We start from the raw sequence: 22,035 nt of genomic DNA, 5'->3' as shown, positions 1-22,035 counted from the left end.
ATTATATATTTCACTTTTTGTTTTCATCTTGCTTTTGCTGTTATTCTTGTTGAACGCATTTACATAAGAATCGGAAATCGTTAGCACTTCACCGTATAGTAGTATTATCATAGATATTTTTTTGTTGAATGCTAATACCCTTTCTTTAACTGCAATTATTGAAATCAGATGTTCTGCTTTTTGTTGTTGCTGTTGTTCTTGCTGCGTCTGCATAATTGAATTAGTCTATAAATGAGTTGATATTGGTATTGTGTATGTGTGCGCTTTGTGTGTATGTATGTATGTATGTATGTATGTATGTATGTATACGTGTGTGTGTGAGCGAGGCATGCCCCGCCTTGGGGCATCTTGTTACTGTACACATTTGGCTTTGCCTTCGCCTGCCCCCAGTCGATATGCTCTTCAATGCCGGGCAATTCAATTCCCTTCAATTTCAATTACAATTTGCTGACGTACATAAATACAGTTAATGTGCCTGTGTGTGAAGTGTGTGTGTGTGTTTGTGTGTCTGTATAAACTAATGTTGGGCATGTCTATTGTTGCAGTGAGGCGGCTTAGTTGATTGCTAGTAACATTTAATTAACATTAAAATAAACTAAACATAGGAATTTTAGATATAAAATAAACTTTTATCTCAATCTTCATCTGCAACTCTTCTCGTCCATATAATCGCTTTACATTTACGAATTTAATATATATCTCTTTCTATTTACCTTTAAATATATTTATATATATATATATATATCTTCTCTATACATCTGACTCCGATCACTTTGTTTCCGTTTACGATTCCGATTTTTACAATATAAATACGCAATTTAAAAAATTGAAGTTTCAATGCAATGTTTGTTTCGTTTTTCATTTTGTTGTTGTTGTTAATAATAGTACAAAATTAGGGGCATATACATAAGTATTTATCTTGAAGAGAAGATCGATCATTCCTCCCCGAGCATGTTTGAAACAGTTTAAAAATTAATTGAGGAGTATACGAAAATCTAATTAGAAGCATAAAAAGTTGTCTGTAACAGCTTTTTCTTTTCTTGAATTGCATTGAAATTGGCTTTACACAATAATTTCTGCTCCGTATTTATAAATACACATATCTGATGAGAATATTTAAGTATGTTATTTAGTTACATGTGATATATATACATACATAATAATAAATATATATGTATACTATTATATGTGCTTGTTGTTGCTGCTATGTCTTTTCGTTTATAATAATGTTACCGCTGTTATTATTATTATCATCATGGTTATTGTTGTTGTTGTTCCATATCAATAGCAACAACAACTACATATTTACATCGCATTTGTTAGTTTTTTGTGTTTTCGAGTACATTTTACCATTTTTTTCTTTAACATTTTTTATATTTTTAAAGATTTTTTTTGCATTTTGTTTTTTTTTTTTTCTTTGTTGTGTTTTTATTTTTATAAGTAGATAGTTTTTTGTGTTTTTCATTTGATTTACTATTCCATCTAGCATTATATTTAGGGCGTTTGAACCGGACAGCTAATTGCTACCTGAGCCCAGGTATAAAACCACAGGTAAATACAGGAATTTCATTTATAATTATAATACAACTCAATTAAAATTTGTTTAACATTTGCGGGCATTTAAAATGTTCTCATCTCGGTTATCTCAAAACAATTACTACTAAATACAGTTCGATTTTTTTCGTATTTAACAGTTCTGTTTTTTCTTCGGTGGCCAGTTTTTCTTTTTGTTTGATTTTTGTTTGTTATTTTTGAACTGGCGAATTTTTGTTTTTCTCAGCGTATTTTCATTGTTTCAATATTTTCTTAAAACGATTTACTAAAAACTAAACACATTTTGTTAGTATATATATATATAATTGATTTTATGGGGGTTGCCTTTCTTTGCTGCTAATGTTGCTGCTGCTGCTGTTCCTGCTGCTCCTGTTTGTTACTGATAACGATGATGCAATATCGATTGATCTCTGCGTTGAAGGGCACAAACTTCCATGCCAAATCTTTCGACGGTAGCGTTTCCTCAGTTAATATTGACGACCTCCTGGTTCTCGCCATCGACGGCCATGTTTAGCTGTTGTGTTACATTGGACTTGGCCAAGCAAGAGCGCGCCACAGACTCGAACAACCTGCAAATAAAACACATTAAAGAAGGTTACATTAGCGATTAAATTGACAATCGTCTGCACTTACAATGTATTAAAAAATATTTCTTATATGCGAAATTGAATTACAAATAAATCAATAGGTAATACAAAAAATGAGTTGCGGGTATGATGCATGCATGAAATGATATGATGTTCATTATTATTGTAACAATATTATGAAACTCTTCGCTCTCTAGGCTGCACACTGAATGCCATTCAATGACTCGAATCGAGTAAACACATTCAGACATTCACCAAAATATCTGAAAACGAAATGAACGACGAAATCATAAGTAATCAAGCATCTGCTTGGCTCCAGTGTGAGTGCATTATGGAGACGGTGCATTTGTGTGTGATACAAACTACGCTAACTAACTGAAGGCGGCTTAAGGATAACACGGACATCAATTATTTGAGTGCCAAACTTACTTGGTAATCTCGGGTGCACAGTGCACGAAATCATGATCCCAGAACTTGTAAATCGGGTTCTTGATTAGCTCAATGAATGTAATGAGCAGTCCCCATGGATGCGGGCGATTTACAATCAAACGCTCGAGCAGAACACGTGTAATCTGCTCTTGAATTGCCTCAGAGTTGGCCTCGGCGAACAAATGCAACACGGCACAACTAAAGTAGTGCGTGTGACTGTTGGGATAGCGCAACTGATTGGCAATGGCGTTCAGGAATAGATAGCGACCCTCGGTGTCCAGATCAACGGCCAGATTCTGGAAGATGTCCATGTGTGCGCTGTGCGCAATGTTCGATGTGTTGGGCACAAAGTTCTTGTTCCTGTCGAAGGCGAAAAGTGAATAAGTGGAGCAATGTATGTAAGCTGGGTGAGACTTACCTGATTAGGGCAATTGCTTGGGTGCCCACATACATGACCAAGGCATTCATCAGCGTCATGTTGTAGCGTGTGCCTGGCTCACTGGTCACCTGCAGATGACCCCGCAGCTCCGAGAGGAATGTGACGGGAGCGCGTGCCTTCAAGTACGAGTCCAGATCCTTTTTGAAGTTTGGCGGCTGAATGTTCATGATGTAGCTGCTGCACACCTTGGGCGCATTGCTGCTGTCCGAAAGCATATCAACTTTCAGATTGGGTGTGAAGGGATCGGGCAGACGCATGTTGCGTGGAAAGGCCGAGAGAATGATGTTACGCATCTGGACACAGTTGGGCGGTATGGTGTCGCAGAAGCCAAAGTGATAATCGCAGAGGAACTCTGGGAAATCGTGCAGCAACACGAGCAGGACGCGCAGCGTGCCCTTGTAGAGCAACTGGACGGGTTTGCCCAGTTCGGTGTTGCGCAAGAATGGTGCGAGATATTTGAAGAGATCCTGCAACAGTTGGGCATACAGAGGCCAACCCTTCTGGCCAGGTATCTGCACCAGAATGCGGCCAAGGAAGACGCGGTGAGAGATGAGCTCCAGCCAGGCAAAGCAGAAGCCTGGCGCAACGCTCGGATTGAGCAGATGATATGTGTAGGCAAAGGCCGACACGATGCTGTGCATCAGCGACTCCAAGTTCACATCGGCGCTGCACAGTTCCATGAAGAGCATCATGAAGAAGCGATGGTAGCCAACCTGCTGGAAGCCGACGCCACGCATCTCGTGATCCTTCAACAGTGTACCGAGTACAATGCCCAGCACTTTGTTCAACAGATTGATCTTGGTCGTTGGATTGCCCGCCTCGCCGGAATGACGCACGAGCATCGCAATCAAATGCACGAAAGCATCGATCCATTGGAATATCTTGTTCTTGGCCTGGTTGATAGGCAGACTGGGTTCCGCGAACATGCGGTACACCACATCTGTGCAAATGTGTGTTGCCTGACGGAAGAAACGTGTGATCAGATCATCCGTCTTCAAAATGCCATACGTGTTCATCTTCTGGACGAAGGCACCGAAATGGCGCGCATCGCGAGTTGTCTGCTGATTCTGCTGTGTGTAGAGGGCAACCCAATCCTTGAGCAGAAACTCGGTCTTCTCCTGTAGACCTGGCGGATCATCTGTGTCGCATGACTGTAAAATTAAAATGTTGTTAGCAATCTATATTTAACGAATTTCTTCAAACTTACCCTAACATGATGCATGCCGGAGTGAATGTAATGCGATGTGCCAGCGAGATAACGCTCACCAGGATTGAATGGTCCATAGTCGCTGGTGTTGAGATTGCCAGACCAGAGTGTCTCAATGGCATTCACAATGCACTCGGGATAGCGATGACGATGTTGTGTCAGACGTCCAAGCAGTTCAACTGTGGCCATGAATTCATTGTCCGACACAATGTTGATGGCACGATCCTCCATAATCAAACGCTCGATCAGCGCAATGCCAAACGAGAAGGCAACATAGTTGTTGCCATTGTCCATGCAATCGCGCAGCATACCATCAAACTGATTGAGGTTGACAAAGTGGGATGTAATCAGGGCGCGAGCCGCCTCCACATTGTAGCGCACATCCTCGCGAATGTCAAAGAAGCACTTGGTCACCGCACGCTCAGTGTTCGGGGCGCCAAAGCTGTTGTGCAACAGACTGAGAATGCGCAAGTGGATATCGCGGTACAGCTTCATTTGTTCCATGTGATCCTGAACATTAATCAGACCCTCAGTCAAGCCCTCAACGGCACGGGTCAAGAGATTAAAAGCAGATTCCTGATCGCGCAAGCGACGTGTGTTCATCAGTGCATTCAAAAGCATCGCAATCTTGCTGGCCTGCAGCTGCAGTGTGGGCACATTCATAGCAGCATTCATGAACGCTTCCATTTTGGAAGCGACCTCGGCATAGACCATGCTGCTTTCATCGTTGGCAAACACATTCGGTGGCTGCAGATCCTGTGGCTTCGGTACAAACAGTGCAATGTCACGATCGCTCATCTGTTGGAATCCGGGAATGCTGCGTGCAAACTCTGAGTAGACAGCATACAGAGTAGGCGGTGCAGGGCCCACCTTGAGACGCACTGGCTCCGGCAGACGCTCCTGCTGGTAGCTCAAGATCTGAGCGTCGACAAAGCGACTGCCCTCTTCGCGTGCAATTTTCCTCGTCTCAAAGTCGGTCGACAGTCGTCGATCGATCTCTAGCGCCGATTTCTCTGCCGATGTCTTCTGTATGAAGGCGCACACCAGTTCCACATTCTCGTTGGCCAGCTGCACGGATGCAGCCTGAATATCGGACATGCTGGACACACCAGTGAGTGCACTAATAAACGCCTTGTGCAGATTCTGACTGATGGCGCGTGCGATTTCGTCTTTGCCCGTGATCATGGCCATGCCAGCGGCCAGATTGCGTACCATTTGATGGGCAGCGGTGCGCATGCGATTCTCGTCCGCATCCAGAGCGAAATCTTTACGTATAATCTGTTCTGTGGTAGCGCAGGCAATGCGTATGCTGCGATCAACGACGGGCTGCAACCAATCGGTAATTGTGCGTTCGATGGCATTAACCACGATGTGCTTGATGCCGGGATTGGCGTGAAGGAACGGAATGTTCGCTGGCAACACCAATTGCTGGGCAATCAGCTGGAAATTGGACACGTTCACCTCGACGTAAGAGTAGCGTGGCTCTGGTGGTGGCAACACCACTTGGCTGGGATCTGTGGGCAGATTGGGTGACGACACAGATCCTGGTGCGTTCGAGTTGTTCATCATCATAGTCTGTGGATCCACCTCAGCTGATGGTGGCGGCGGTGGTGGTTGCTGCTGTTGCTGTTGCGGCGGCGGTTGTTGCTGCTGTTGTTGTTGTTGTGGCGGCGCCTCGACAGCCTTTGGCTTCGGTTGCGACATCTGTTGTTCGATGAGCAGCGCACGCGTTGGATCCTTCAGATAGATGACTGGCTTCAATTTGTCCAGCTCCAGATTGAGCGTTTTGCACAGCACTTCGATTTCGAACTTAAGGTTCAGTTTGAGATCCGGCTCCTGATGCAGTTCCCCCAGCACATACATAATACCCATAGTCCAGGGATTGGGCGATTTAAAAATGCGTGACTTGGCCGACGACTCAAGTATCTTGGCCACAAATGGCACCACAAACAACAGCTCCTGCTGTCCCTTGTGATAAGCCTCGGCGAGCAGGGACTTGAGATCCAAATCTATCTGCAGGATCGGACGATTGCGTCCGAGGGTCATCATGCCCAGCCAATGGCCAAGATTCTTGAGCAGACTGCGATCCGAGAAATTGATGACACCCTTGTCGGAACGCAACAACACCTTGATGTTACGCAGTGTTTCCTTGGTCACAAATCTGTTGATTTCGCTATTCTTTAGTGCATCAAGGAAATTGTAGTAGAGCGTGTGAAAGTTAAACTCCATGGAGGCTCGCTTCAGCACCAAATACTGCGCCAACCAGGGCCAATACTCTTTGGTCATGATCTCCTTGATCTCCTCGCACTTTTGCGGTATATTCAGTTGGCTGAGGTTGTTGAATATAAACGCAGTTTTGTCCTGCACCGGCTCTGGTGGCACAGTCACCTTTTCCTCCTGGTTGGCAACCAGCAGCGTATCAATATTGGTGGCATTCGCAATGGACTTCATGCGTGTTGCATGAGAGACCACAACTGGTGGCTTTAGCACATTCGAAGCAGCTGGCATATTGCCTGAAATCAGAAATAATTTAGTTGCAATCGAATATAGCTGAAATTGAATTGTTGAATCTTACCGGGCATTGAATTAGCACGATACAATGGATCAGCTGCTCCCTGGCCAAGGGCAGATGGTATGGTATTGCTGAGGCCAATCAGTTTCTGCTGCGGCGGCTCCTGGCCATGCATGCCGTACTCCACATACTGAATGAGATGTTGCGGGAAGTCAGTAAAGTGCGGTATGGAGCGTATGTGCTCGCAGTACTTGTTGTAGGTGTGCAGTCGGGTCTTGAAGCGATCGAGTGCCGTCACACCAAAGTAATAGAGCTTGGAACCTTCGGGTTTGCGCAGAGCGTCGAGCACACAGCGCAACGAGAGTCCCAACGCCACGAATGTGGGCACCAAATTCCGATCGATGATGCCGCCAAAGAGCTGCGCTGTTATTTGCAACTCCTTCTCGGGATAGTGGGCAAAGAAGCGATACTCCTCAAAGAGATTGCGCAGCATGCAAAGGAAGACCTCCTGTTCGCGACGATTGCTCGACTCTTTGAAGCGCTGGAGAATGTCCAGCACCTCATCGATTGAGAGCGTGGGATTCGGCTGATGGTTGTAGATGCGTTGAAAGTATGAGTTCGCCTCATCCTCCACCTCCTTGGATACGGGCATCTGCAGATCAGCCATGCCTGAGCTGGGATTTGGCGTCGTTGGTGTTGGCTGTGGCCCCGTTGGCAACATACGTCCCAGATTACCCACATTTGGTGGCGGTGGTGCTGGGATCTGTATGGGAATGGGCGGATAGGGGTTGGCGCCGGGATTCATGAGTCGTGACGGAGATGCTGGAGTAGAAACCAAGTTGTCTGTAGCCGTATAATAAATGTAAATCCAAAGCATTAAAAACATGCACACACATACAACAAAAACAAAAGCAAAAGGCAACAATAGAAGAGAAACATGAGCAGATAATAAACGTGAAACATTCTTTAGATATTAATATGTAAGCGGCTTCTTTAAAGAAAATCGATTTAGTGAGCTATTTGAATGAAATTCATTCGCCATTAAAGTTGTTTAACTAAAATGAATTAGAATTTCTCTAATTTAGTAACAATTGTTACGAATTATGTGTTTTCAATCGGTTTTTAATTACGTAAAAGTGAATATTATAAATTTAATATTTGAAGAGAGCCAATTGAATCATTCCAAGGTCGGGTTTGAAGCCACCATAAAGTTTTCGTAGCTTGCAGTCGTAGTTTGTGTTACTTTTTTTTACTAATTCTTAAATTATTTAAATTCACTGCCTAATTCCCAAGCTCATGTGGAAACCACCGACAACATTAAAACATTACTTTGTTTATACTTACTCAGCATGCCGCCAAAATTGAATGCTCCATTTGGACCTCCAAGATTGAGGCCAGCCAGATTGTTGGACATGTTGGTCAACGGATCCATGCCGCCGGGTCCAAACATTTGTTGTGCATTCAGGTTGCCAGAGAACGGCTGCTGTGGCTGCGGCTGTGGTGGCACAGCACCAGGCACAATGCCTCCACCCGGCAAATCCATGCCACGATGTCCCCGCATAATGTTTGGCGGAGGTGGCACTAACCCTTGTGGTCCACCAGCCTGTTGCTGTTGTTGCTGCTGCTGCTGTTGTTGCTGTTGTGCAGCACGCGCTTTGTTCGCCATGATAGCAACATTTGCCACCATCTGCATGATAATTTCAACCATTTCGGATTGCATGCAAGTGTTGATACACGCTTGCAGACAGCTGATCATTGTGGTTACGGTTTCGGGCAACAGTTGAGCTTGCTTGGGGGGAAGCTGATCTTCGGGTAGCTTGGCATTGGTCACCTGGGGACAGCGACGTTGCAACACCTTGATCATGGCTTGAATGAAGGGCTCGCCATGCTCACGTATCTTGTCGCTCAACCACTTCTCCAACTTCAAGTATTCGCGACGTGAGGCCAAACAGGCCAAATCAATGATGAACAGAAATGAGCGTGCATTAAGCAGTGACGACAGCGCCTTCAAATCCTGGGCCAGATCCAAGATGCGCGACAGTTTCACCTGATCGTATTCACTGCCACGCAAATACCACTCTGACATGGCGTTCATGATGCTGTTGCGCAGCTGAAAGTTTGTCGAGCTCCATGCACTGCCCAAGATCACATTCGAATTAGGATGATTGCCCAGGAAAGTGGGTATCAATTGATTGAATAGATCCTGTCGCAATGGGGTGATTGGCGGATTAATGTGCAACAATGCGAGGAATAGCACATCGGGACAATTTTGCGCCGGAAATTTGAACAGTTCGTGCACTTGACTAAAGTATCCCTTGTCCGCTATGGAGAGCAGCACTTCAACCAAATGCAGTGATTTCCATGCGGCAATTTCCTTGTTATCCGCATCGGGTGGCGTCTTTAGCACATCCAACGTAGGCTGACTGAAGACGTAGTCGGCAAAGGAGAACAGATCGGGATTCTTTAGCATTGTCGTAATCAGCGACAGCTGACCCTCTGTGTTCGCCCAGTGGCGATAAATGCATTCCGGTTGAGGAAACAGATTCGATTGTGTGGCCAGCCTCAAGATGGTTAGCAGCAGGTCTAGACCAATGCGATCCTTTAAAATAAATTCGGGATGATCGAACTCTGCAATAAGCATTTGGAAAGACAGAAGGTTATTAATGGATATGAGAAGACTACATAAAATAAAACTGTCGTATTACTAAAAAAAAACTTGTACCACACTTGATACTATAACGATTGCGTCTTGTATAGGTATAAAAAACAAAACATTTATAATTTGAAGAAACAAACAACAAAACTTAAAACATTATAGATTGACAGTAATACAAACAAAATAGTGACATTGAGATCAAACTGATAACACCACGATTACTAGACACTTATCGTCAGTAACTTACCCATGCACACATCCTTCCAGTTGAGTTGTGGCACCAGCTCCTTGAGCGCTTGCACAAAGACATCCGGCTTCCATGTTTGTGTTGCATCTGTCGTCTCCTTCTTGTCCTTTTTGTCACTGGCCGAGCTGCCAGATTCGCTTCCGCCATCATTGTTGTTATTGTTGGAGTTCTGTTGGGTGGACTGGGAACCAGAGCCAGAGCCGCCGCCTCCTCCACCTTGCTGTTGTCCCTGTCCAGGCCAAAAGTTGGCTGGTGTCGGTAGATTTACATTGCAGTCGAGCAACGACGAGTGACGTCGGCACATGAGACCCACAATTTTGGCAACATCTTTGGGCTGCAACTCGCGAGAGGCACCGCCGCAACACAAATGATTTTTGCACTCTTCAACGCTCGATGTAAATTCATAACCGATTTCAAGGATTAAATTAATCCAAGATGTGTCCATAATATTATTTTTGCCCTGTGAAAACGCAAGTTATAAACTAAGACCTAAATGAAGAGATGGTGATCTGCAGCTCACCTGTTTTGAAAATATTATCTCGGATAAGTGGTCATAGATATCCTCAATGCCAACTTCATTCAGATTATCTGCATTGGAGCTGCTCCAACTGCTGCCGGTGTTCGCCGTATTCGTGTTCGGCGTCTCCTCCTCAGCATCAGTTTCGTTGGGCTTGGAGCTCGACGAGGCCGTCGTCGACGTTGCTGTGCTGGTTGTGTGCGACGTTGTTGCACTGCGATACAAAAGCGGAGCTAAAACCAATGGCACCGCCTCACGTGGAAACTCCTCGCGCAGTTTGTCCAGAAACTGCGATTCCAACTGCGGTGAAACGTATTCGTTCAAACAGCACAGCAAATACTGCAGCAGGTCAAACGAGATCTCGTGCAATCCACTCGCTGCAGCCGCGTTGTGACCCAAATACGAATCGAGCAACTCGGGCAGCAGATGCCGTAGACTGTCCCGAGCACACTGACGAAGTTCCGGATGTGTGCTATGGGTGACCGCTAGCGCAAAGATACACTCGCAGAGTTTGTTGATGCCAGTGAGCTTGGCAACCTGTCCAATGAGCTCGGCAAGAGCAAGCGGCTTCAGACTCTTTAAAGGGAATAGTAAGTAAATAGTAATTTATAGATATGTCTTGGGACAGCAGGGGTACCAACCTTTTGTTTGGCAAAGTGATGATCGAAGGCTATGCAAATGTTGGTCACAAACGATGAACTCTGCAGTTGACGCTGCAAGTGGGCTCCAAGCAGCTTCGCCTGCAGCTGGGCAGCGACGTTTGGAGCCGAATCGTTCAAGTTGAGTACCGTGAACAGATAGCGGAGACAGCTGCGATCCGCTTCGAGGCCGTAATCTTGGATGAACTGCACAAAGAGAATGTGTGGGGAAGAGAAGGGGAGAAGTAGAGAGACGATTAATAGCGATTTCGATTACCTGAGCATTTTGTCGTGCCCGAGCAACAGAAGTGAGAGATCGATAACACATGAGCGATTACAGCAGGCGCGCACACAATTAACAGAATTAATTGATGCAATTATTTAATATCTTCTTTTTCTTCGATTTTCATTGCACACTTTGAAATTTTGACAAGACATAAAGAGAAATGTGTGGCGTTGCTAACTTAACAAAAACTCAGTAATTCTCTCTGTTTTCTGAACTAAATAAGTTTCTTCTTTTTTTTTTAATACTTACAACAACACAAAACACCTAACACGCAATTTGTGTGTGTGTGTGCCAAGTGTGAAGGTTCCAGCAAAAGGCGAAAACTATAACTCAACACAACCAAGTGTACGCAGAAGCGAGACAACAACAGCTGTGGTCGCGCAGCTGCTGCTCCACAACAAAAATGCAAAGTGAAGAAAAAAAAAAACCAAAAGACATACAAAGTACTTCTTCATCGTTCGACTTGCGACATTTTCGAGGGGTGAAAGGAAGTCAATGAGAGGGATATATGCATAGACGCATATAGTATATAGCGAAATTACAATTGCAAATTTCGCAATAAGAAAAATGTAATATCCATGTCCTTACCGAACTCCAATTGTCTGCGAGGATGGATTTTGCAAACTTATTGCGCACCCAGAATATAAAGTAATGTAGACAAGTCCAGTCTCAATCAGTACACTGAACTTGATGAAGGGCTGGCGGCGGCAGCGCAGCGCAGCTGGCAGAAAAGTTTGTACTCTGGGTTTTTTTTTGCACACAATTTCACTACACTTTTTACATTAGGGCGCACGCATCGGCGACACGCATTGTTTGTAGTTACAAATAAAACTAGTTTTCTATATTATAATTAACTTGCAACTTAACAAAAAAGGCAAATTTTTGTACAAGAAACTCGCGCAACGCAGAGAAATTTTCTGCTTTTACACAAACTGTAATGGCGTCGGCAAAAATGCATGTGCGAGCGAAATGGCGCTATAGTCGAAGTCGCCGCTTTGCGATTAAGTTGGCAGCACTGGTCTGTTCAGGAACCTAACCGATATATGTGCGAAATTTGCCAACACTCGTAAAACAGTTTCATTGTCGCAGCGCTGCCATTGTGTTTTTGTTGTTGTTATTATTATTACTATTTGGTTATGTATTTTTTTAGTTGGTTGAAAACAAGGTTAAATGTGAAGAAACATACCTGCTTTATTTGTTCGCTGCTCTCATTAAAATTTCGTTTGTTCACGTGTTTGACCAAATTACGAATCTGCGTTAGCGGTGTCTTCAATTGGTTCTCTACGTTCATAATTCTACGTATCAAATTTGTTAGTTGTTGGTGTTCGTTGAGCTTTTCTTCTTTTTCTTTTTGTCTTGTCTGTTTGTTGTCGTTGTGTTTGGCTCTTTTAGACGACTGAGCGTTTAATTGTGCTATTGGGTGGGTGGTGGTGTTGATAACGGCAAAATTCGTCGAAAATACTTTTCACACATATGCACATACATATATGTATATATGTGGCTCTGTGTGTATGTATTTACCAATACGACGAAATTCCAATTCGTCTTTGTATTGGTATTTTGACGTATTTATTGTTGCTTCTTCTTCAAAACGTTAAACGTACGATGGCTGCTTTCCTTTTTAATTTGCGGCGCAAATATTATTATATTTAGTATAAATGTTTTTGTTTTCGTCGCTTGCATATAATTCCTATTTCATGGCACTTGGCTGAGGCCCCATCAAAGGGGCCAACAGCAGCTCTACATTGCAAGCATCTATTTTGACAATGTGAACAACAACAACGAGCAGCGAATTGTACAAGTCATGGGCTGGCTAGCTAGCTGTTGCTGCTTCTGCTTTATTTATTTGGTTAACTTTTACCCAGTCCGAATCTTGCCAGCAGCACACACGTAATGGGAATGAATGAATCGCACGTACGCACACAGTCAGCAGCAACACACACGACGCACACACTGACACATGCACTGATGGCATAAAGAAATTTCTTGATTTGTTCACGCTGCACGCCTTTCCCACTGATTTCAATTAACGAAGTCACTGGGAATTTGGGATCTTCAGCACTAGGCTTACAATTTCGTTCGAAATTCGTTGTATTTAAACACTTAATTTTGATTAATTTAATCGCTATTCGATCGCTTTAATTTTATTCGTCTCGCAGTACGAGATCAGCGTGACCGCAAATTCAATTTCAAAATAAACTATTTTTTGCTGCGTTAAAGATACGAAATATACCACTTCCGCAAGTACTAGCTTGAAAACATATGAGCAGCGAGGATGGCAAGAGGGTAGAAAACGTATTAATTTTTTTATTTTCCTTAACATTTTTTAAAATATGAAAATATATGAAAATTAGAATAAGCGGTTGCACTGTTTAAAATTCAGAATTCTTGGTATCGTTCCTATTGGACTGATTGAATTGCTACGATAGGGTCAGTGTTGCGTAGTGTGACACCTGCTCGATCAGCTGTTTTAAAATTCTTAATTATTAACGACTTTTAATTATTTAAAGAAAAATAAGAGTAGCTGTGTTCAACAGATGTAATGGGATATTAAATTTAACCATATTCTTTGGGATACATGCGCAATAGTGAGCATAACATGTGTCCAATAAGCCATCATGCAGTCTGAACGTGTTTTCTTATTGGCGTGCGCAACACGCCAGTGTACATAACGAGCAAGTCTCTAAGCGAAGCAACGCAACATCAGCAGCAAGCAGTTAAAATCAATTAAAACAAGTTAAATGTGTACAGTGCGTAGATCAATTGCTAGTGCATTACAATTTAAACAAAATGTACTGCTATCCAATGGCAACAACACATTCGCAACCCGCAATGCGGGCAGCAGGCTGAAGAATCGATTAAACCTATCACGTTATTTGAGCAGCATCAATAATATCGATACTGGTGGAGAAGAAGCCGTTACAGGCCACGCTCTTATCACGAGCCCAAAAACAGTGAGTGATTTCCAAGAGCTCTACGAAGCAACCAAAAAGAAATTTCAATGTAAGCCTTAATAGTTCAATTTAGGCACAGTAAAATGCACCACTATCCCTCTTTACATTTTCCTCTCTCTCTCTCTATTATTAGTTTAGGGTTAAATTGTTTGAACTTAGAAACTAAATGTTGCTCTTCTATTATTTGCAGCCAAGAAGCTGCCAGTCGATGTGCATCCAGATGCTGTCTTTGCGTGCAATGAACTCGACTTGAGCGAGGTGCAGGTCTATGGCTTCGACTATGATTACACGCTGGCCTGCTACAAGCCCATATTGGAGGATTTGCTCTACAATTTGGCACGTGAAATGCTCGTGAAACGCTTTCGCTATCCCGATGACATCTTGGAACTGGAATATGAGCCGAATTTTGCAGTGCGAGGTCTGCACTATGATGTGGAGAAGGGGCTGCTGGTCAAGCTCGACTCGTTTCTGCAGCTGCAGCTGGGGTCCGTTTATCGTGGACGCACCAAAGTTGATGCGGACGAGGTGCTGAAGCTCTATCACAATCGCCTGCTGCCCATAGCGTATGTGGAGGGACCCAATAGCACTTATCGAGTGAGTTCTTCAACTCATCTAATTACTCCCACTTGTTTAGTGTTTCCTTCTCTTTCTGCTTACAGCACAATACAAACTCTAAAATGGTGCAGCTAGCGGATCTGTTTTCGGTGCCCGAGATGTGTTTGCTGTGTAATGTCATCGAATATTTCGAACGCAATCGCATCGATTATAATCCCGAAATAGTATTCCATGATACGAGAACCGCCATGGGCTCCTGTCATCCCATTATGCATGCCACCGTCATGAAGAATACCGAAAAATACATTGAACGCAATGCGAAGCTGGTGCAATACTTCCAAAAGCTGCAGGATGCAGGCAAGAATCTCTTTCTGGTGACCAACAGTCCCTTCTCATTTGTGTAAGTCTAGAGAAAATTGGTGCATCTTAACTATATTAATGCCATATTTTACTTTTGTTAATTAGCAATTGCGGAATGTCTTATTTGGTGGGTGCCAATTGGCGCGACTTCTTCGATGTAGTCATCGTGCAGGCGAGGAAGCCCAAGTTCTTTACTGACGAATCTCGGCCTATTCGGTTGTTCGACGAAAAGACCAAGTCACATCTCTGGGATCGCGTTTTCAAGTTGGAGAAGGGCAAAATCTATTACGAGGTGAGCTGCATGCAATGACAGCTGCTTTAACAACGGCAGTAAACAACTGTTTAGCAACTGTTTAAATCTACATAATAGTCTTTTAATATTTTTTTAAATAGTTAAAGTTTATTTACGAGACTGTTCACAGCCATTAACACTAAGTGGTTAAGTATATATTGATTCGTTGCTAGTTTGTAAATGACAAACAAGTACTTAAAAATGTAAGAACTGTAAAAAAATGTAAGTTACAACATTTTCCAGTTCAAATGAAGATCCCGGATTTTTAGGAATATTATAGAAGACAGGCTTCCCATCACTGTAATAGTAATTCCTAAGCCATACGCTAATAGAAGAATTTCAATAAAGATCCAAAGTATAAACTGTAATATAGGCGATTCAAGGAAAATTATGATAAGAGTAAAAACAGTGGTCGACATGTTTTTTACGCTGTTTATATTGCTTTAATTGATTCACTTGTTTATGCAAATGTTTTACAGGGTTCAGTGCGTCAGCTGCAGGAACTGAAAGGTTGGCGTGGCCACTCCGTGCTTTACTTTGGCGATCATCCCTACAGCGATCTGGCGGATGTAACACTTAAGCACAGCTGGCGAACAGGCGCCATCATCAGTGAGCTGGCAGTGAGTAAAATCCATTTACTACATAAATTAAGTGTACATAAATTAGCATATAAATATTTTTAGCACGAGATAGAGACGCTGAATCGCGTGGACTTTAAGACGAGCGCCAATTGGCTGCAGATGCTCACTCAGCTCATCGAGGACACGCAGGACGACGATAGCGAGGCGGCTCAAGTGTGTCTGCGTCAATGGATGGATGAGCGTGATCAATTGCGGTAAATTCAAAAGCAATTGCTACATAATCAAACTGAACAATAGCATGTTAAACAACTTAATTTGCATTTGCAGCAACAAAACGAAGAACGTGTTCAACGAGCAATTCGGCAGCGTATTTCGCACGTATCACAATCCCACGTATTTCTCTCGTCGTCTATTCCGGTTTGCTGACATTTACACGAGTGACATAACGAATTTGCACAAGTTCTCGACATCGCACACCTTTTATCCCCGCCGTGGCGTGATGCCCCACGAGTATGCATCGCATTTTATATAGATGGAGAGGTTGAGCATTGGAAGATAGCTCTCTGCTTTAGCATCTTGCCGGTTTTCAAGAAATAATATGTAGTTATTAGGTGAACAAAAGTGCCAGTGTTGTTTGTTGTGTTTTTGTTTTTTAGTTAGATTTGATGCTAGCGAATTTATAATATTGTTAGATCAAAATCATTGACAAATACCTAGCGAATTTATATATATACTGTTAATTACTGCTCAATAAAATCGTTGTAATAGTTGACAAAGATCTCACGCGTTTCCTTGGCCAAGAAAGCGAAGCTGCTTCTCATTGCCTGCAGCTGCTTAGCGTTTGCTTTGTGTTTTCCCCACGCAATCATGTCCAGCAAGTAGGTCGCATTGCTGATGTACTGCAAAGAGTTGCTGCCTCTTTGTGCTGCAATGCCAGCGAGCTCGAACTCAATTATCTTGCACAACTCGGCATAATCGTAGTCTGCGAAAGTTGCACCTGCTAAAAGTAAAAACTAGCTTAGTTTTAGAATGATATTATAATAATATTCAGTTACCATCCTTGGCTGCAAAGCATCCTCCAATTAGTTCCTTGGCTAGACTGAGTTTGAGGCTGTTGAAATCCAGCAGCCAAGTGTTGAGTGCAGCAAATGCTTCGAAGAGCTTGCGACGGTCGCGTGGCTCATCACAGCGTTCCAACAGCTGTAGGAATTGATCATACCAGGTAAGCTGCTGTGTCTCTTCACAAGCTGTGCAACAGATGCTTAACATTTCGTCTGATTGCTGCCACCAATTGAGATTTACTTTGGGCACAAAGCTCTGTTTGCACTGCTCACAGCGATAGCGATGGAAATTAAACTGTAAGGACAGAGTTTGCTATTAGTGGGAATAACTAAATCAAAGCATTGCCTACTTACATAATCCGCATCAGCTTCTGGACGCACACACTTGGAGCAGTCACAGCGAAACTTATAGATCTCCAGCAGCTGCTGCTGACGCTGCTCACTCAGCGAATGCTTATAATCCAAGCTATAGCAATTGAAGATCTCCTCGCCAGCCGCAATATCAAAGGCAGCGTAATTGTTCACCATGCAACCATCGAAAGTGGTGCGCAGCGAAGGATTGCAGGCATGATTGCAAAGACTCAAAAGCGGCAAATTGATGGCAGTGATGAGCTCACGAGAAGAAAATTTGTGCAGATAACCCCGTTTCAAGTGATAAGGACGCTGCCACATGTCAGGCTGCAGCAGTGGAAATTCATTGGAGGGCAGCGCGTGAATTACCAAAGCATTGCCCACATGACCATTCACGAGCAGCTGGCCAGCATTACGTAGAATGAGTGCTGCAATCACCAGATGCCAATCAGTCTGGTTAGCCATCTTTAAGTCCTCATAGAAGCTTGTACAGCTGAAGAGATAGACTTGCAGCAGATTGGCGCAGAGCGCATGATAGACCAACTCCTCTTGGGGTGCTTTATGAAGCTGCGTGATCATGCGTAGACTCTGCAGCGATGGGGAATCCTCTGTCGTAGTTGGGTAGACCAATGCTTGCCACAGTTCCTTAGCATTGCGAGAGTTCTCAGTTGGCAGTTGCTTCATCCACTCAGGAAGATGTTTCACCAGCAATCGCAATGCCAAATGGGATACACCGAGCATGCTGAGCAGATTTCTGCGATACGCACCACACTCATAGCTATGTATTTTGGCATGCAGTTGGCGACAGTTCCTCGAGCAGTAGACAACGCGCTGATGACACGCTGGACATGGAATAGGAGCGCACAGCAAGCTGGCGGCACATTGCTGGCAAATTAAACGCTGCTCGATAGGCACAAAGCATTGTGCTTGTTCTGTGAATATTAGCTCGTCCTTCATAAGCGCTGTGGTAGCTATCATGTGGCGACCTTTGGCAGGAGTGGACAAGCTACAGGCAAGGAGAGAATTGTAAGTTGAAGTCATAGAAAGTGAACTTAGAACTACATTTTGTGGTTTACTCGGTGGACTGCTGGGATCGCAGGCAACTGCTCGTTGTTTGGATTTGCTTCCAGAATTTCCAGCTGCTGCTTCAGTTGCTCCAATTGCTTTGCATAGCCGTCGTTTAGCGGCAATTTCTTCAGGATTGAGAGGTGCTCCGCCAGCTGTTGCACATTGCCCAGCTGCCAAGCACAGTGTGCTTGTCGCATCACCAGCTTGTGCTGCAATCGATGCGGATAGCCAAACTCTAAGGCACAAGCGCAGTCGTCATATGCCTGCTGAAAGTAGCCGAAATCTTGGAGCGCCATTCCCCGATTGGCGAAACCCAAAGCCAGCTCATCCAAAGCATCTTCCGCTTCTAGAATGGCTTGTGTGTAAATGCGGCAGGCAGCCAACAAACATTCCTTAGCTTCCGCAGCGTTTTTGTCACATTTTGATTTATACACGCGGTTTCCTTCTTCCCTCAGGGAACGTGAAGTTTGCGCGCAACTTTCTTTATTCGCCGGCTGCTCCAAGTTGTCCAGCAATTGTATTGTCAGCGCATTGAAATGTCTCTGCTTGTCTTTGGGCAGCGTATGTAGTGATTTAATTGTCTCGAATTCATTTTCATAGGTTGTTAGTTGAATTAAGTCACTCTGTCGCGAAAAGGCTTCAGCTAAGTCAAACATTGTTTTGGCTGTTGTTCAATGAACAAGTAATCGATTAATCAGCCGGCTGTTGTGAGTACCGGCTGAGTCAGCTGTTGTGAACAGTGCTGCCCATCGTAACACTATGATGACAGTACATCTCAAACTGTACAGTTTTCGAAAAGTAAGCATTATTCGTTGTGGGATTTGTATTGGCAGGTACTTGAGCAAACAAAATTATTAAATTTTTGCGCCTGCATTTGGATAATAAAAAATAATCTCTTATTATCGTGGAAAGAGTTGAGCAACAAACAGTTTCAAAAGCGGCGGGCTCTGCCCTTTACAACAAACTGGAAAACTTATCTTGGTATAATTGTAAATGGAATTTGTGGTCACACTGCCTGCAATCTCTTCGTAAACGAATTAATCACAATAGCATTCGCAAATATTAAAAAGCGCAAATTTAAATAATGGATTTGCAGCAGTTGGAGGAGGAGGCGCGCCAAGCAGCGCTCAAGGACATACAGAACATGCTGCAGCGTCCCGGCCAGTTGGAGAAGGTCGAGCAGTATCGTCATCGCATTGCCCGCAAAAAAGCCTCAGTGGAGGCGTTGCTAAAGACGGGAATGCAGAATCAGCTGGAGGGCGTGCGTGTGGGACTGAAACAGCTGGAGACGTGCATGCAGGATGTGCGCGAGGTGCGTCGTCGCATGGACGCTGTGGAGCGGCTGTTGGAGGGTGTTCCCGAGGTCTATGATGCTTTGGAAGTGGTGCGCGAGGAGAACACAAAACATTCACAGTATGCGACGGCCATGGAGAATCTGAAGCACATCTTCAATGTGGATGCCAGCGTGCAAAAGACCATGGCACTCATCGATGAGGATAAGCTACTCAATGCCCATCAGTGTTTGTCGGATTTAGAAAACTCTCGCGACGATCTGTTGTACGAGCTGCACAAGCAGCCCAAGCAACATGCCTCCGATAAGATTACGCTAAAGCGGCACTTTGAAAAGGTCGACACCGTGTCGCAGGCGCTGGAGAAGAAGATCCGCCTCATAATCAGTCGCACACTGAACACGGTGCGCAAGAAGCCCACCGTTATTGTGACCGCCCTTCGCATCGTTGAGCGCGAGGAGAAGAACGATCAGTTTGCGGTTCAGCAACAGAAAGTTACGGGCTTCCTCCCTCCGGGACGTCCCAAGGCCTGGCGCAAAATGATTATGGATGTGCTGCAGGCGGCGGTCATCACACGCATCGAGGGCTCCAAGCTAGAGGAACGAGCGGATAACAAAATGTGGCTGGTGCGTGATCTGGAAATACTGCGTCAGATCATCCTCGAGGATCTGCGAGTGGTAAAGTCATTGTGCGTGCCCTGCTTTCCACCACACTACGACATCTTCAACGAGTACGTCAAGTTCTATCACGAGGGACTTTCCAGCTATGTGAGTAACTGCATCTTCTTCTCTCTTTCCACACTTACTCATTTTCTCTTTATAGCTCGATAACATCGTGCGCTCGGGTTTGGAGGGCAATGAGTATGTTTCTATGCTAGCCTGGGTCACACACACTTATCCGGGCGTGGAGCTCATGTCGCATCCCGATCTCAGCGTAGATGTGCACAAACTGGCGGGTCCATTGTTGCGACAGGAGCATCTCAAGGCGCTAGAGAACGAGTATCTGCAGAACATGCAGCGCAATTATCAGGAATGGATGACGAAGGCTGCGCAGACCGAGAAGCAGGAATGGTTCTCCGAAATGGTGCCCGATCAGGATGAGCATTATTATCACACCTCGGCGCCTGTGATCATCTTCCAGATGATCGATCAGCATCTGCAGGTGACCAACACCATACACCAGGAGCTGACGTTTAAGGCGCTGGTCATGAGCATTCAACAGGTTGAGATCTTTGGCCAGACGTATCTAAAGAATGTCATCGAGCTGAAGGAGCATCATTTTCGCAATCGCGACCAGATCAAATACTTTACGCACTATATCATTACCATTGTGAACAACAGTCAACAGATGGTGGAGTTGGCACAGCAGATGAAACAATTGTATTGGCCCAAATCACGCACAGATCACTACGAGGATTTCGAGAAGTTGTTGGCCACCTTTCAACGCATACGCGCTCATGCCGCCAACTATCTGCTGGAGGAGGCCTTCTTGGACATGGAGTGTCATTTCAATGATCTGTTTACCGTCAAGTGGCTGGGCAGTAGCATTGCCGTGGACACCATTTGTGTGACCCTCGACGATTACTTCCAGGACTACAATCATCTGCGTCCGGCCAACTTTGAGATGGTCATCAACGAGGCGCAAAAGCTGCTGGCCAAGCGCTACATCCGTGCCCTGCTCTCCAAGCGTTTATCGAAGCCGCGTGTGGAATGCGATGCGATTACGAGGAAGATCAATCAGGAGGCAAAGCGATTTAAGCTCTTCTTCGAGAAGATTGCACCCAAGATATCGCTAAGTGATTCCCCCTTGGATCTAATTGCCACATTATCGGCACTACTTATTTCGGATATTGAGCTGTTGATCTTGGATTTGCACACGTTGCTGGGCAGTTATCCGTCGTTGAGTGAGGATCATTTGGTGCGTTTGTTTTACATACGTAACGATGTGAAGGCGGCGGAGGTGCGGGAGAAGGTGCAGGATGCCATGAAGTCCAAGAAGTCAATGGTCAGCATTGCAAAGCAGGATTGCATATTCAAAGAGATTGTGTTTAGTGACAAGCTGTGGTAGACGCAATACAGCGCAGCGAATGTGCTTAGCATAACAAACCACAACAACAACAACGATGAGTAAACATTACACTACTACTTCGACAACAACTATCCTCCTCCCCCGCACACACTCATTCCATTGGCCAGTCAGCTGCTCTCGCATTCTTTGGCGCGCTTTCGCTGCGAGCTTTCATGCGGCGAAAGCTTTTTTGAACATCGCGCGCAGTGGCGTAGCCCGGAAGTTACCACTCACCCTGGGCATTCCCCTTTGTGGGTGACAGGGTGACAGGTGCGCCTCTGGGCGTAGCATAAGCATTGTGGAGCAGCACGTTTCCATATGATTCTCAGTTTTGTTTGTGTCTGTAACGACAACGGCAGCAGCGTGCAGCGCAGCGAGAGCAACA

At 44.6% G+C, this 22,035-nt stretch overlaps 4 protein-coding genes across 9 annotated transcripts; 2 read left to right on the top strand and 2 right to left on the bottom strand.

The window, feature by feature from the left end:
* Window positions 1–1,217: 1,217 nt before the first annotated feature.
* LOC132790231 (CCR4-NOT transcription complex subunit 1) lies at window positions 1,218–13,237 on the bottom strand. 5 transcript variants are annotated; one of them, XR_009632784.1, is made up of 11 exons: window positions 12,259–13,237; window positions 10,790–10,993; window positions 10,152–10,724; window positions 9,632–10,091; window positions 8,073–9,356; window positions 6,792–7,571; window positions 4,217–6,729; window positions 2,989–4,160; window positions 2,571–2,930; window positions 2,188–2,404; window positions 1,218–2,123 (listed from the first exon to the last, which is right to left on the bottom strand). XR_009632784.1 is itself a non-coding variant. In XM_060798694.1 (10 exons), the coding sequence occupies exons 1-10, from the start codon at window positions 12,361–12,363 to the stop codon at window positions 2,018–2,020; spliced, it is 7,557 nt and encodes a 2,518-aa protein (XP_060654677.1). In that variant the 5' UTR covers window positions 12,364–13,236; the 3' UTR covers window positions 1,218–2,017. The 5 variants fall into 5 exon arrangements, 3 of the variants coding, with proteins under 3 accessions (XP_060654677.1, XP_060654678.1, XP_060654679.1); XR_009632785.1 differs by having other exon boundaries at window positions 6,792–7,550; XM_060798694.1 differs by lacking the exon at window positions 2,188–2,404 and having other exon boundaries at window positions 12,259–13,236.
* Window positions 13,238–13,703: 466 nt separating this feature from the next.
* On the top strand, window positions 13,704–16,590 carry LOC132790234 (5'-nucleotidase domain-containing protein 3). Of its 2 annotated transcripts, none has more exons than XM_060798699.1 (7): window positions 13,704–14,075; window positions 14,217–14,620; window positions 14,686–14,981; window positions 15,047–15,233; window positions 15,713–15,853; window positions 15,917–16,068; window positions 16,142–16,590. In XM_060798699.1, exons 1-7 carry the CDS (start codon window positions 13,814–13,816, stop codon window positions 16,344–16,346), a joined length of 1,647 nt encoding a protein of 548 aa, XP_060654682.1. In that variant the 5' UTR covers window positions 13,704–13,813; the 3' UTR covers window positions 16,347–16,590. The 2 variants fall into 2 exon arrangements, with proteins under 2 accessions (XP_060654682.1, XP_060654683.1); XM_060798700.1 differs by having other exon boundaries at window positions 13,934–14,026.
* On the bottom strand, window positions 16,555–19,048 carry LOC132790232 (SET and MYND domain-containing protein 4). Its single transcript, XM_060798697.1, has 4 exons — window positions 18,289–19,048; window positions 17,230–18,232; window positions 16,870–17,170; window positions 16,555–16,814 (listed from the first exon to the last, which is right to left on the bottom strand). The coding sequence occupies exons 1-4, from the start codon at window positions 18,948–18,950 to the stop codon at window positions 16,555–16,557; spliced, it is 2,226 nt and encodes a 741-aa protein (XP_060654680.1). The 5' UTR covers window positions 18,951–19,048.
* A 159-nt stretch (window positions 19,049–19,207) lies between these two features.
* LOC132790233 (exocyst complex component 3) lies at window positions 19,208–21,656 on the top strand. Its single transcript, XM_060798698.1, has 2 exons — window positions 19,208–20,350; window positions 20,406–21,656. Exons 1-2 carry the CDS (start codon window positions 19,379–19,381, stop codon window positions 21,648–21,650), a joined length of 2,217 nt encoding a protein of 738 aa, XP_060654681.1. The 5' UTR covers window positions 19,208–19,378; the 3' UTR covers window positions 21,651–21,656.
* The last annotated feature ends 379 nt before the right edge of the window (window positions 21,657–22,035 follow it).

Source organism: Drosophila nasuta, chromosome 3 (genome assembly GCF_023558535.2).
Source record: "Drosophila nasuta strain 15112-1781.00 chromosome 3, ASM2355853v1, whole genome shotgun sequence".
In the NCBI taxonomy this organism is placed as follows: Eukaryota; Metazoa; Arthropoda; class Insecta; order Diptera; family Drosophilidae; genus Drosophila; species Drosophila nasuta.
The sequence above is the reverse complement of the archived record's forward strand: the minus strand, read 5'-3'. Positions and strand labels throughout refer to the sequence as shown.